The sequence below is a fragment of the Tiliqua scincoides genome, chromosome 8 (genome assembly GCF_035046505.1).
Source record: "Tiliqua scincoides isolate rTilSci1 chromosome 8, rTilSci1.hap2, whole genome shotgun sequence".
NCBI lineage: Eukaryota > Metazoa > Chordata > Lepidosauria > Squamata > Scincidae > Tiliqua > Tiliqua scincoides.
The window spans coordinates 35,420,831-35,435,320 of NC_089828.1; the positions used below are offsets into that span (position 1 = coordinate 35,420,831).

General features: G+C 47.2%; 1 protein-coding gene across 2 annotated transcripts in view; it reads right to left on the bottom strand.

Annotated features, from left to right (window-relative positions):
• Positions 1 to 1,625: 1,625 nt before the first annotated feature.
• MIDN (midnolin) overlaps positions 1,626 to 14,490 on the bottom strand; it is a 43,826-nt gene continuing 30,961 nt past the window's right edge. For both annotated transcript variants that reach the window (XM_066636129.1, XM_066636130.1), the window contains exon 8: positions 1,626 to 1,900. In XM_066636129.1, the coding sequence (XP_066492226.1) occupies positions 1,638 to 1,900 (263 nt within the window). In that variant the 3' untranslated portion in view covers positions 1,626 to 1,637. The remainder of the gene's footprint in view (positions 1,901 to 14,490) is intronic.

The following is a 14,490-nucleotide window of genomic DNA, read 5'->3' on the forward strand; positions in this document are numbered from 1 at the left end:
GTTACGTTTGTATTCCTGTGTGTGCAAGCATAGGGAGATGCACTTAAATCTGTTGGCAGCCAGAGGTGTGAATGTCACATAGTTGGTGGAAGAGATGGGCAACAGGGGACGTTAAGGGTGTTGCTACATTCTGGGTGTCACAAGAAAAAATAGCCTGAGGGGTCAGCAACAATGGTTGTTGTAAGATCTATATTGCCAAACAGGAAGGAATGCATTGACACCAGAGTAAAGGAAAAGAAAAATCACGAGTAACCCATTGATAGTTGTGCCACAACTGGTGAGAACAGAGTGCAAAACTATCTTTACACTAACAGTTGGGAGAAGTGGCAGAGTCAGTACAGAGGATGCACAGAATTCTAGAACCTAGTTTTGGCTAGAAGCTACTCAGGGTTTCCTAAGCAGGCGTTTCTACAGGGACACGGTATGTTACTAACAGGTTACTCAACTCTGCTGCACCGATCTAGCACTCTCACACTATCATAGATAAAAAAAGGTTTTTCTTTAAAAAAAAAATCAACCTCCAATAACCTGTCTGAATTATAATGCACATAATTTAAAAAATATTAAGTCAACATCTCACATTAAAGATGAACAATGCTAGACATGGAGGGGAAGAGAGATAGCACATTCTTCCCCTTGTTCCTCCCCCAATATTTTGGGACATACAAAGCATTTCATGAGCTCCATCATCCCTTCACAAGTCACACCTCTAAAGTGCATGCAGTCGTCATGATGCAAACACATGTGGTAGTGAGTATAGGGTGGGGGGAGGTTTGGATTTGACAGATCAAAAAGTTAGCTGAGAAATGCTACATGTCAAGGGGGAGAAATCAGACACACATACACACATGCGCGCGCACACACACCCCCTCAAATCCATCTTTTCACCCACCCACCCTCCCCAATTCGGGTCCTCCCATTTTAGCCTGAAAAATGCACAGGGCTTCCCGTTACACAGAAGTCACCGGAAAAAAAAAGAGGAAGCTTCTCACGATAACTGCCTCTAATTAAAAAAAACAAAAACGTACACCCTTGCCAATTTCACAGAGAAGCAAGCAGCTTTCGATACACAACAAAGAGGTCCCCTCTTTTTCCCCTCCCATCCCTGAAAAAAAAAATCAAATCAAATCAGGAAGTCAGGGGTTAAAAAGTCCTCATCTCTTCTGGTTCCGTGCATCTCAAGTCCAGTTCCTTTCCATTTTCCAGGTGCGTTTTCTGTCACTGTCATCTGTATAAGGCAGCCGTTTGAAGGGCCCTCTTTCTTAAACCGCAACAAAAAAAGAACACAAAAACCTAAAAATATGGGTTCGCCATCTTCCTTTCGAGCTTTCTCCTTGGGAAGGAACGTCCTTGTTTGCTCTCTTGTCCTGCCCCAACACCACTTCAGTTCTTAAAAAAAACCAGAACCGAGTCCGAAAATACTGCTCCGATAAGACGTCTCGTCCGCCTCAAGAGAACCGGAAGAGGAGGTCTGCCTAATGAAATCCACAGCAACCAAAGTCCTTATGACCAAGCACCCAAAACTTTGCTTCACGGACCAAAAATCTTATTATTACTAAATTGTCTTTTTGCTTTTCAACCCCCCCGCCCCCAATACCTTGATTCCCTCCCCCTACCAACCCGAGGTTTCGTGATTTTTATGCTACAACAAATTCAGATTTCAGGTCCGCCTTGACTTCTGGCTTCCAGACAGAGTCTTCAAAATCTAGATCCAGGCTGCCTTCGCTGGAGACGCTACTGTTGCTGTTAGTGCGACTGGACTTGCGGTTCGGCAGCCAGTGGTAGGGTGCCCTGGCATCACGTCGAGCCTTCCGGCGCAACCGTTTCTGCTGCATTAGAAGTTGCAGGCGTTCCACCTTGCAGCGAGTGGCACGGTTTTCTGTCTGCCGCAAGCGATCGCCTAGAAGCAGGAAGAGGAAAAAAAACAAAATTAAGGGGATGACAAGAAAAGTTACACGTATAAATCTAGTCTTTAAGTAAACTTTAAAATGGTATAATTGTTTGGGAATTGGACTCAGACCTGGAACAGCCAGGTTCAAATCCCCACTTAGCCAGGACGTTTCCTGGGTCACCTTGAGCCAGTCACTATCTCTCAGCTTCACCTACCTCACAGGGTTGTTGTGAGGACAAAATGAGGGGAGGAACTATGTACATCACCCTGAGCTCCTTGAAGGAAGGATAGTATAAAAATGTGAAAACAAACAAGGCTAGATGGAAAAGGTTACAATTGGTAGAATGTCCTTGTGCAGAGGCGATACAAGGCTTCAGTTGTCCAAGTGCACAAAATCAAGAGACACCAGTTCCCATATACACGGGCCACCAGGTGGGTGACTGGAAGAGGGAATGCAGGCTGCTCAAGCTTTTGGAACTGAACACCCAGAATCCTCCTAATTTCTGATTATCAGGTGACCCCTCCCCAAGAGCGAATTCACTGTGTGCAGTTCTGATTACCCCATTCAGAAGCACTGGGTGCAGAAGAGGGCAACCAAAATTACCGGGGGGGGGGGGGCGGAGTAGTTTTTGTATGAGAGGAGAGGAAAGCATTTGGGACTGAAAGGAAAAAAAGATGCTTAAGAAAGCACATCTGAATGGTTTACAGCAGCGTTTCTCAAATTGTGGGTCAGGACTCACCAGGTAGGTCACAAGTCAATTTCAGGTGGGTCCCCATTCATTTGAATATGTATTTTATTTTTAATATATTCGACTTGATGCTACCATGGTATGTGACTACATTTGGGGAAATGTTACAGATCTGTACTTTTAACAGGTTTCTCTGTATATGCTTTAACAATGCTAGTCAATGGAGCTTACTCCTGGGTAAGTGTGGATAGGATTGAATCCTTTAGGATGTTTGGAGAATTTTGGGGGGGGGGGGGAACAGATCAGCAACTGCTTGGGAGGGTTAGAGGGCTTTGAAATGTATTTAAAATAAATAAATTTGTAAACGTTGACTTACTGTAAACTTTTAATCTACTTAATTTGATTTGATTTTGTCATATGGGGTGTTAAATCGTTTTCTGCTTCATGATGTCACTTCTGGCCATGACATTACTTCCAGGTTAATGACATTACTTCTGGTGGGTCCTGACAGATTATCATTCTAAAAAGTGGGTCCCGGTGCTAAAAAGTTTGAGAACGACTCACTGGTTTATAGAATTATGCAAATACTAATTAAGGGGGGAGCAGGGGCACAAATGTGATGCTCTACAAATGGACTTCTGGTCTGATCCAGTAAGGTTCCCTTTCTTTTCTAATGGGCAAAATCTCATGCACACTTACCTGGGAGTAAGTGCCACTGAACTCTGAATAAATATGCCTAGGATAGAATGGAAGGTCAAAGAAAGTTCTGGACTGTATATGCCTTTCTGAAGATTGACCACTAGTAGACAGAGAAGGGCAAGGTGTCCCAATGGTCACGCTTTCCCAAAAAAAGATGGCTTTTCCATTCTGTTTCTGTTCTGACAGGACACAGTGCTTGGATTATGGGGGAACAGGCAGGGGGGGTCCCTGAATGAAGTCCACAACCTCCAGGTCCAAGCTCCCCCGCTTCTGCCATACAGTTCTGCCCCCCGAGCCTTTTAACACAGCAGCTAAAGTGACTGGTTCCTCTGTAATTCAAAGTAATGGAACGTAAGAGTCCAAGTGGAAGGGGAGAACTTGGTGAATCAAAGATGGCCACCCAAAGCCATAAGCACCTTGGTTAACAGAGTTACAGATTTCCATGGGCACAAAATGGTCACCCCCAGTCCTCTCCCCCCCCCCACACTGAAAGGGCTGGCTGTGCAGCTTAGCGCTGGGCGAGAAGATGAGACTGCCCTCAGCATGGGGGAGAAGCAACGTAGAAGTAGGGCCTCTATCTCCATGGCAACAGAGACAGGAAGCAGAAGCAGCAGCAGACCAGGAAAACAAAGGTTCTGGCATGGGTTTTTTTGCCGCCTTCCCCCCCCCCCCAGGTTTCAAGCACTTCCCCTTTCTGAGGAGAACAGAATTTCACTCCTGACTTCTTGCCTCCCACTCCTCGCCGTCAAAGGCGGCAGAGGGTGCTTTTTTTCTCCCGCTTGCTTTAGCAGCCCGTGGGTGGGTGAACAATTGAACATTTATAGAGATGGGGCTGAAGCGGCGGAGAAAAAGGAAAAAAGGAACCCACTCAATAACAAACTTGGCCGTGGAGCGCGAGTGCTCCTTCTCCTTGGTGTCACTGGGGTTGGGGGGGAGGGAGATGCAATTTGCATTGTAGGGTTTCCAAGAGCCCCATAAAGACCTGGTGCACACATTTTCTGGGGAACTCTCCGCCCCCCCCCAATCCTCTGCTGAGTCTATTTCTCGAGTGTAAGCCCACAGGAGCAGGGACATGGCATCTCATTCTCTGTAAAGCACTCTACTCATACAGGAGACTATATAGTACTAACAAAAAAAAATCCCCTAAGAGCAGAAATGCTACACTGGAAAGGGAAAAAAAAAAAAGGATACAGGGGCTGAGATTGCCTGAAAAGAGATGTTCATAACTCAAACCTCGGTTTTGCCCTTATTACATCACAGTTAGTTCTCAGTAGCTTAAGACTGACTCAAAATTAGAGTGGGAAAGAAAGAAAGATCATTACACAGATGTACACCAAAAGACAAAAGGGAAAAGAGCCACACTATTCCCCTTTCTTTCCCCACCCCTCACCCCGACTACGGGGCCAAAACCAGCCAAGTGTGTTAAGAATTAACTAAGTGATCTTGTGTCCTTAAGCATAAAAGGGCAATACTAACCCACGCTGGTGACAGGGAGGACAGGAGCCGGGGGTGGCGTTTATTCTAGAGCAATTCATCCAAGGAGATTGCAATTGTGTGAACGCCCCCAGCGATACTTTGTGGACAGGCTGAGAAAGACAAGAAAACCCACCCCCAAGCCCCTCACAACAGGGAGATCTGTTTGACGTCATGAATTATGGTATCACACTGGCAGACTTGTAACACATAATAGGGAAGCGGCACTGTTGGTGCCGCATCATGTGGGCAGCCTTGCGTTAATCCGACTCTGATGGGCTGGGCAGCACCACTAAACAGTTCTACCCTGGCCAGCAGGGCGCAGTGCAAGATGAGTCTTATGTTGCCCCAAAGCTGGCACAGTTGTGAATGTCAGCAGATCCAACAAATGCTCCAATGCTTCCACTGTGGACCTCCTGCCCATTGGTTTTCCCCAAACATACTCCCCAAAGTATATTTAAGGTATGGACGATTTCAGGATCAAGACAGTCACTGACATAATAAATGCATCATCTCCCTTTGCTTCCCTCTTGCTACCCACTAGAAAAGGACAGCATTTCAAAAGCTCCACACACACACACACACACACACACACCTCCACAATCTTCCTACTGGGTTCCATTTCCTTCTCTCCTTTCTGCCAAAACCCCTTCCAGATGCTTTTAAGGCCTCATCTCCCCTCCTAACCCCCCCATCCCCCAAGTGGGCAGAAAGGAATCCCAGGCATCTGCACAGAGGCGAGAGCAACCTGCCCTCCCCACATAGAGGCCCTGTTTAGAGAATTCTTTCTTCTACCCTACAGTGTGAAGAAACAGAGTTTCAGCAAGAGGAACTAGTTAACGGACAGATCTAAACTTCCCCCTGTGCTGCCACTCTCCCCTCCCATTTCTACCAGGTGTCTTGCTGGTATTCATGTTTCAGGCGATCCACATATGGAATTTAAGGGCAATACAGGGAATCTGGGTTCAAGCTGATGTGGGAGAGAAGAATGTGCGCCAATCTTGGCTGTCCCACTCTTGGTTTTGATCTCTGCCCACCTTATAAAGGTCCCAGCCATCTTTGCTAGCCCCCATGGTTAAAATGATTCACTTCCCTTACAGTGGTCTATGGAACAAGTTACTGTCCACCGCAAATAGACAAAATGCACACATACCACATTGGACAAACATACAATGAACACAGATATCTCTTGGACAGAGAATATCCTGAAAATTTCATGTTTGTGCAATACTTATCCTGGTGTAAATTAACTACACCTTGGAGAAGGGGTTCAACAGTATCTGCCCCACAGCTCACTTGAGCAAATGCTTTCATGAACTCTCTGGGCATTGTGTTAACTGGCCCAATATGCTGGCTATCATCATGGCTATGTGGAACTATGCCTCTGAATACCAGTTGCTGGAAAGAAGCAATTGCAGGGAAGGGCTGTTGTCCTTGTGCCCTGCTTGTGGGATTCTGGGAGGCATCTGGTTGATCACTGGGAAGCAGGATGGTGGACTATATAGCCCCTGGATCTCTGGTCCAGCAGAGGAATCGGAACCATTCTGAAGAGTGTGTGGAAGTCTGCATATACAGAGTGCTTTTTAATGCAGTTAAAATATACAATATTCCCTAGTCTAAGCCGTAAGGTTGATTAAACAATGAGGGAATAGCACTCTGCATATGTTCAGAGGCATATCATTTTTTTACATTTAGGCTTGACAGATGTGGCAGGTAGCTAGGATTATATGGCAGATTATAACTCAGAACACGCAACAGGGGTAGAGTTGGGCTAAGAAGTTACAGGCACGCAACCTATTCTTGCAAGTTAGGCATTAGGCAGGCTGAACACACAGACTCAAGCACAAATAACTGAATCCGGGAAGGGGACTTTGCCCCCTCCCTCATCCCCATGACAAATGTAATCCCCCAAGGGCCAGCCTGCAGGTGTGTGCATGAGGGTGGCAAGGATTTCTGCACAGCTCAGCACTTTCACCCCCCCCAACTTTGTCACTACTGATCTCAATGTCCCCCTCAGTCTCTCTTCAGCTGGAGCCAACTGAACAAACAAGGGATTGGAGGGGGGAAGGAGGAGGAAGACAGAAGAGAGAATGGAATGCAGTTTCCCTGCTCCGATTCCATCCCCCCCTTTCCAACCCGATCTGTCTGACTCCCCAGAGCTTCCCCTTGGAGGTAGTGACTACAGCTTTGGTGGTTGATAAGAATCGGAGGCAGACAGGCATCAGAAAACGGTAGCAAGGGAGACCCTGAATGGGGAAAATGGGGTAAAAGAACAAGAACAATAGTATGAAAGTACTCAGAGATATGAGCTAGGTTGGGGGGGGGAGTAACGGAGTGGAGTGTGCAAAGAATACACAGTAACCTTGGATAGAGGTTGTGGGAGGAAGTGAAGAATATACAGACTCCTAGGATACACACTCATCCTGCACAATGCACCTTTAAATGTTGTGTCATGCTGTTCCCCACCCCCACCCCGCAGGTGGTATTTTTGCATTCCAAAGACAGGCCCAGTTTGCTGGTTGCCCTGTCTCTCTCTCTCTCTCTCTCTCCCCCTCTTGCCTGGAGGAGGCGGTTGCCAGCTTGGTTGCCAGTTTCACAAGCGTTATCTAGGCCAGCGTGCGCAGAGGGAAAGGCATCACAGGAGAGAGGATAGAAACAGAAGAGAGATATAAAAATATATAAAAAGAACACCCAGAAAGAGGAAGGCTGGCTGCTCCTTAGGGTGGCCTTCGGTGCTTGCTGTGAGCTGAAGGCCTCTTATGCATTGTTTGTAGGTTGGTCTGACCTGACCACAAGAACCAAGCTTAGTTGTGGGGGGGGGGGGCAGGAGGAGGAGAAGAAGAAGAGAATCAAGCATTACTTCTGACGCCAACGCTGCCTCTCGGGAGCTGCTTTGCTGTGGCTGGATATGTCACTTTGGAGGATATGTCAAGGCTGCCCCCCCACTGCTTCAAAAAAGCTTTCCCAGAATCCACCAGAGCAGTTAGAAATTCGGTAGCACTTCACAATAGTTAAAGGACTTCACGCACGCATGCGCACACACATGCACACTCCTTACAACAGCTCAATAAGGTAGGCCAGCAATTAATCAACCCCAGTTGCAGTGGCAGAGGATGCAGAGGTGACTGACGTCAAGTCACCTTATGGCTGAGCTGTGATTTGATCCACTGAACGCTGATCATCAGCTTTCGGGCAGATGGGGGCCGAACCCATCACATCTTGCATGCCCAATGCATGTCCTTCATGCCCTATTTGTGGACTTCTAGAGGCATATGGTTGGCCACCGAGAGCAACAGAATGCTTGCAAAGAGCAGTCTTTCTAAAGATGTTTAATGTTCTTCACTTAACCTCCTCCATGTCATGCTAGTTTTCTACATGCAAGGAATGTGGAGTGATTCAATAATGCAATCCCCCACATGCAGCCTGAAGCAGCACAGCCCAGACTGTGATTTAATTCTTCATTGGGCACTAGACTCAGATCTCTTGGCAGTGGGACAAGTTTCACACACTCTGGCAGAGATAATCGCTATGATCACATCTGCATCTCACCTTTGAACGACAGCACCCAGGGTGGCATGCTTTTTATAAGTCAGTCAGTCTGTGGATGAATGACTGGCCCAAGGTCACCCAGCGAGTTTTGTGGCAAAGGGCAGGATCTGAACCCAGGTCTGCTCCAAGTCCAACTCAGGAAGATTCTAATCTCAGAGAAGGGGCACATCTAAGGTGATTCCTTAAAAACATACTGTTTCTAGTACGAGCCTTAGAACCACCAGTTTAAAGCATCCTAGGTACCATGGACTGGGGAGAACTTCCAAAGATTGTGTTAAACTGGAGAAGACTGTGCTGGCCTGTAGGGACCAATGGTCCACCTTATGATAAGGTAACTTCTTGTGTTCAATGTGCTAACCATTACATAACATCCCCCAAACCTTTAGGAAACAGAGGTTTCCATAGAAGACCCAAGCAGAGTGAAGGGGTGCTAATTTATATTCCAACCTTCCTGCAGCATACACAGCAATTCCCCTTTATCCACACAACGACCCTGCGAGATGTGCTGGGCCAGTCACCAACTCCTCAGTCTAATGTCACCCTGGTGAGCTTCATGGCCAAGCAGGAATCTGAACCTGAGTCTCTGCTCCTGGTCCAATGCTCTTAACCACACCACACTGGTTCTCAAGGATTTCTATCAATGTGCAAACCATATTTTGTAACCCCAGTGTCATTTGTACGCACAACAGCCTGGTGAGGTAGACAAATATAGTTTCTGCCTCACAGAAGGAGATTTCCTATGCCACTGAGCAGAAACACACTGAATTTGTGGTTCCATTTCTACCTTGCTGGAAATGAAGCCAGAAACTATGTTAAAGATCTGTTACCCTACTTTTTTCTCAGTAGTGACCCAAAGCAATTTCTATTAAAATATCAATACTACAGTTGGGGGAAATACCCAACCCAATAACAATATTTTATATTAGGGGTAGATTAAAAACTTTGGCCAATCCCCTTCACCATGCGGCAGTAAAAGAATGCAATAGGAACATTACAACCTGGGTCTGATACAGAGCTGGAATTTTGGGCCTGTCACCACCACTGAGCCCAAGCCTACCTCACAGGGTTCTTGTGAGGATAAAATGGAGGTGGGGAAGAAAGCAAGAGAGAATGAACTGGGCACACTGCCTTTACTTTTTTAGAGGAAGGGTGGGATAAAAAACCCAATTAATGAAAACTAAGAAAAAAGAAAAAGCAGCAGGCAGAAGGGGATGCTGAATTCTTTCCCACCCACCACTATTATCTCATCACCCCTCTCCTGCAGCCATGTGTCTCTTGGTTAGGCCAAGAGAATACAAATATGCTGGGTCAGAAGTCAAGAGCAGGGAAAGGAACGGCTGGCAGTGGAGAAGGCAGAGCACCCCTCTCCTGTTGCTGCCACCATTTACTTTAAAAAAAAAATAGCCCAAAAATCCCCTCTGTCCCACTATCATTTTACAGTTGCAAAAGACTATCTGTGTTCTGTGCTTCATCCTGCCCCCCCCCCCGATGCTGCAGTTATCCCCCTTCTTTTTAATCAATCACTTACACAAAGCCCCATAGCAAGCCCGGCAAGGGGAAGTGGCCTGCTGTGGCCGGATGGCACACACACGGCAGGCCTCTCCCAAGACAGCAGGGCTCGAACGCTGTCTGAACGGACTTGGCAGTGAGACAGCCAGCCATCACCCTCTGCCTCAGGATGCCAGGCAGGGGGCACACATTTTCCATTTGTGCCAGGAAAAGAGGAGGGGGAAGGGGAGGGGAGGAAAAGCTGAAGCCATGTTGCTGCACTGCAACCACCTCCCTCCAGCCCTCGCCCCCGCCAATTCCCCGTTCTATTTTGGTATCATGGCCTTCATGGCCTACGGTTTCCTCGCAGCACAGCAAAAAAATGGAGAGAGAGAAAGAAACAGCCAAGTGCAACCCCACTTCCTAGCTAGGCTCTTTCAACTTGTCAGGGGACAGCAGGCTGGGGGAGCAGGAAGCAGAGATGGGGTGGGTTGAGAGGCAATGGGGGGGGGAGAGAAAGAGACGTCGAATCCCATGACATTAAGGAGGAAGAAAAAGCAGACACAGCAACAAATGTTGTTTTTGTTCCAGCCCTTCTTCCAAGGAGCTCAGGTTAGCGTACATGGCTCCTTCTCTCTAAGGAAGCATAAGGTAGGATATGCTGAGAAATTGGCCCAAGATCACCAGGAAGGCTTGAACCCTGGTCTCCCTGGACACTGTGCAGCATGGCCTTTCCCAGTTTGAAGAAACACTTGGCCAACAGTCAGAGGCAAAGAAGGAAGGCCCACAGCCAGGGAGACAGACCAGGGACAGACTGCACTTGCTCCCAGTGTGGAAGGGATTGGCACTCCCGAATCGACCTTTTCAGCCACACTAGATGCTGTGCCAGAACCACCATCCATAGCAGGATACCATAGAAGGCGAGACTGAAGGTTGCTATGATGAACTACAAACTTGGTGCCATTAGAATTAGGCACATTATCATGTCTAAAGTTTTTTTTGTAATAGCCGTTGCCTATTTGGATAGGATTAAGACTCATTATTAACCAAATCTAAACCAATTCTCCCCCATTTCAATTGCCCCAGGACATGTAATGCTCTCTCATTCTCTTGCCAGGGGATGTTTTTTAAAAATCTGGAGGGAGTCACTTCATGTATGGGAATGGCTATATAAAGTTGCCAAGGGAAAAAGCAAAAATCAGGTCAGAGGCGGAACAGGATGGGATAAGATAGGAATGTGAGAAAGTAAAAGATCATTTTAGACCAAAGGAGGAAAATCTATTTGCATGATGCTAGACCTGAGATTTAGGAAGGAGACACAACTCCCTGTTCTACTGTCTCATTGGCCTAGACATAGGTGGTCCTTGGAAGGAGTTAAGGTCATGCACAAGCAAGATAATCATTGTCTGGTCACCTACTTAATTACTTGTTTCTCAAATTTCTAACACCCGCCCCCCCCCCTTAACCAAGGATCTCAGGGTATCTTGAATAGTCCTTTCTGCCTTACCCTCAACAATCAGGTGAAGCTAGGCTGAGAGAGAGGGTGGCTGGTCCAAGCTCACTGAGTGAGCTTCAAAGTGGGTGGGAACATGAACTCTGATATCCCCAGTCCTAATCCAATACACTAATCACTACATTACAGTGACTCTTCCCCTTTTCTCTCCAGTGTCTCCTGACCTAGACCAAATAAAACAAAGCCATCTCTCTCCAGCCTGATATGCTAGCTTTCTATGTGCTGGGAGTTTTTGAGCTGCAAGAAGTGCACTCAAACATAGAATTTCCTCATCCCAACTGCCTTGTGTACAGACCAGGGGACAGGACAACCCAAGACCTCCTCAGAATCATGACACCTGAGGCAGCATGCTGAATGCTTCCTCCCTTAGCAAGTGAGTGCCAGTCCCTGCTCTGCCTACTACCTTGATTGTAAAAGAAGGGGGAATGGAAGAGGAACCTCTACACTCTGACTCTCCCTTCTTTACAAGCAGGATGAGGGGCAATGCATGTGAGTAGGTAAATGGAGGTGGACGCCCCTGACCAATCTAATGCCTGAGGCAACTAATCCAGTTGGTTGCATGAATGAGCCAGCCTTCTCCAGGGAGTTTGCAAGGAGGGTATGAAGGCAAAAGCCTGCTACTGCTCTCCAACAGCTGGTATCCAGAGACAGGCTGCCTTTGAACCTGGAAGTTCCATTCAACTACCATGGCCAATAGCTGTTGCTAAACCCTATCCTCTATGCCAGTGGTTCTCAAACTGTGGGTCAGGACCCACTTGGTGGGCCGTGATCCGATTTCTGGTGGGTCGTGAGAAGTTGGCAGCAGCCATCTTGGAAGATGGCAAAAGACCTAGGTGGCACCATTTTGGAAGTGGGCAAAGCCTGGGCATTGCCATTTTAAGCTTCCCAGCATTGAGATGTAACTAAGAGCAGCTTGCACATGTGCAAAGAAAGCAGTGTGCCGCTTTTCCCGAGAAAGCGTGCTGCTGCCTTCCAGCTGGACCTCCCTCTGCACTTGGAGGCTTCCCTCAGGGGGGCCAATTGCGAAGTGCAGGCTTGGATTGAAGGCAAAGAAGGACCGGGAGAGACATGGACAAGCCAGCCAGGCTTCTCTCCACCAACCTTTGTCAGCTTGGCTGCCTTGATGGGATGGGCTGCCTCGGGGTTGCAAGACAGAGCAGCTCCCCCCCCCCCCAGCTGGACTGGGCTGGAGAGTGTAGGTGGAGACCTGAACACAGGGCTTGGGTGAGTAGAGGTAGACCTGCGTGATCTCCCCTCTCGTGAGCCTGCTTTGGCATCACAACCTCTCTCCCTCTCTGAAATCACCTGGAAGCAATGACCCTTTCCTGCCCTGGCTAGCACATTCTCTCTTTATGTCTTTGCTGGGGTGAGGGGGGATCCCTGGTTGCCTGGCTGCCAAGAGAGCACCTGGGAGGGGGGAGGAGAGAGGGCAAGCCTGACATGTGGGGGGGGGAGAAAGCACCCAGGGAGAGTGCTGCTCCCCCAGCCGCTTATTTGACGTGCACCCTTCCCCTCTTCTTACTTCTCTTAGGCTGCAATTCTGTCTACTCTTACCTGGGAGTAAGTCCCATTGCCAATAATGGGAGTCAATTCTGAGTAGATGTGCTTAGGCTTGGGGGAGATGAGGGGAAGCGTCCCTGCTTATCTTTCTTCTGAGGGGGATACTACTGTTTTTCCATGATTTACAAAAGCTCAAGCTACTTCTTGTATTGAGGTGCCTGAGTAGGGTGCACTTGTTTCTGGCTAGTGCTGGGCACAGTATCAATAACCGCATCAATGTTTGTTAGTTTCAAGCACAATATAAGAAGTAGCTTGAGATTTTGTAAATAAAGACAAAAATAAAAACAGTAGTAAATAAATACACAAATATATTTTGTTCCAGATGTTTTATTTTTTGCTTGATAGCAATGGTAGTGAGGGCAGGGAGAATTGTAAGAAACTTCTTAGCTGGAATACTGTCTCTTGTCATTTACAGTTTGAGTTTCTAGACAAGAACTTCCTGCTTGATGACATCATTTCTGGCTCTGACACAGTGATGTCACTTCCTGCTTGATTATGTCATTTCTGGCTATGACATCACTTCTGGTGGGTCCCAGATTGTCATTCTCAGAAGTGGGTCCCGGGCTAAAAACGGTGAGAACCACTGCTCTATGCATTTGTGTTATACTGATGACCATTTGACAGGTGGCAAGGCAAACCCTTCTAGAACTCTGGTTCTGATAAAATATTGGGGGTGGTGGTGGTGGAATGCAGTGAACATGCAGAGAAATAGCAAGCTTCACTTTATCCTTTAGCACAGGGGCCTCCAAATTCTGTCCAGCTGTAATATTCAATCTGGGCGTAGCATGGCGGTGACAAAGTGTTACCATTCCCAAGCACAGCAACCAGTTTTCACACATTGTGATTACAGAGCCTTGCACTGGGGAGCAGCTTCCCCAGGAAATTGGGGCACAGAGCTGTCTGGGACAATCAGCAGTAGAAGCTACTTCCCAGCAATGCCTCTGCTATCACATGGTGCAAAAACTGGTTGCTGTGCATCACCGTACCCGGAATGAATATGGGAAAGACACAGAGAGAGCCCATAAGAAAACAAGGGGGGATGGTCTCACTTTTGGGAATTCAAGGTAACTGAAGACAGTTTCAGGGTGTGGGAGAGATAGGAAAGCAGACTCTGGCCTACCAACTGCAGCAAATGCTTCTGAGAAAAGCAGAAAATAGAGTGCAGTGAAGCGCAGTGGCAGATATTAAACCAGGAATGGGGAGACCCAAGACCAAATTGTAATAAAAGCTCTGCTGGATTAGGCCAAAGGCCTATCTATTCCAGCTTCCTGTATTACACAGATACCTCAGGAAGGACACAAGACAAAAATACCTGTATTCTGTTATCATTCCTTTGCATCTGGCGTTCCACAGACTACTTACACGCTGGGTAAATAAATATTTTCTTTTGTCTGTTCCAACTCTCCCACCACTCCATTTTAGTGGTTGTCTCCTGGTTACGGTGTTGTGCGAGAGGGAACAGAACATCCCTCTATCCACCTTATGCATGATTTTATATGTCTCAATCACGTCCCTCCTCTGGTGTCTTTTTTCTAGATTTAAGATCCCCAAATGCTATAGCCTTTCCTCATAAGGGAGGTGCTGCAGCCCAGTAATCATTTTGGTCATTCTCTTCTGCACCTTTTTCA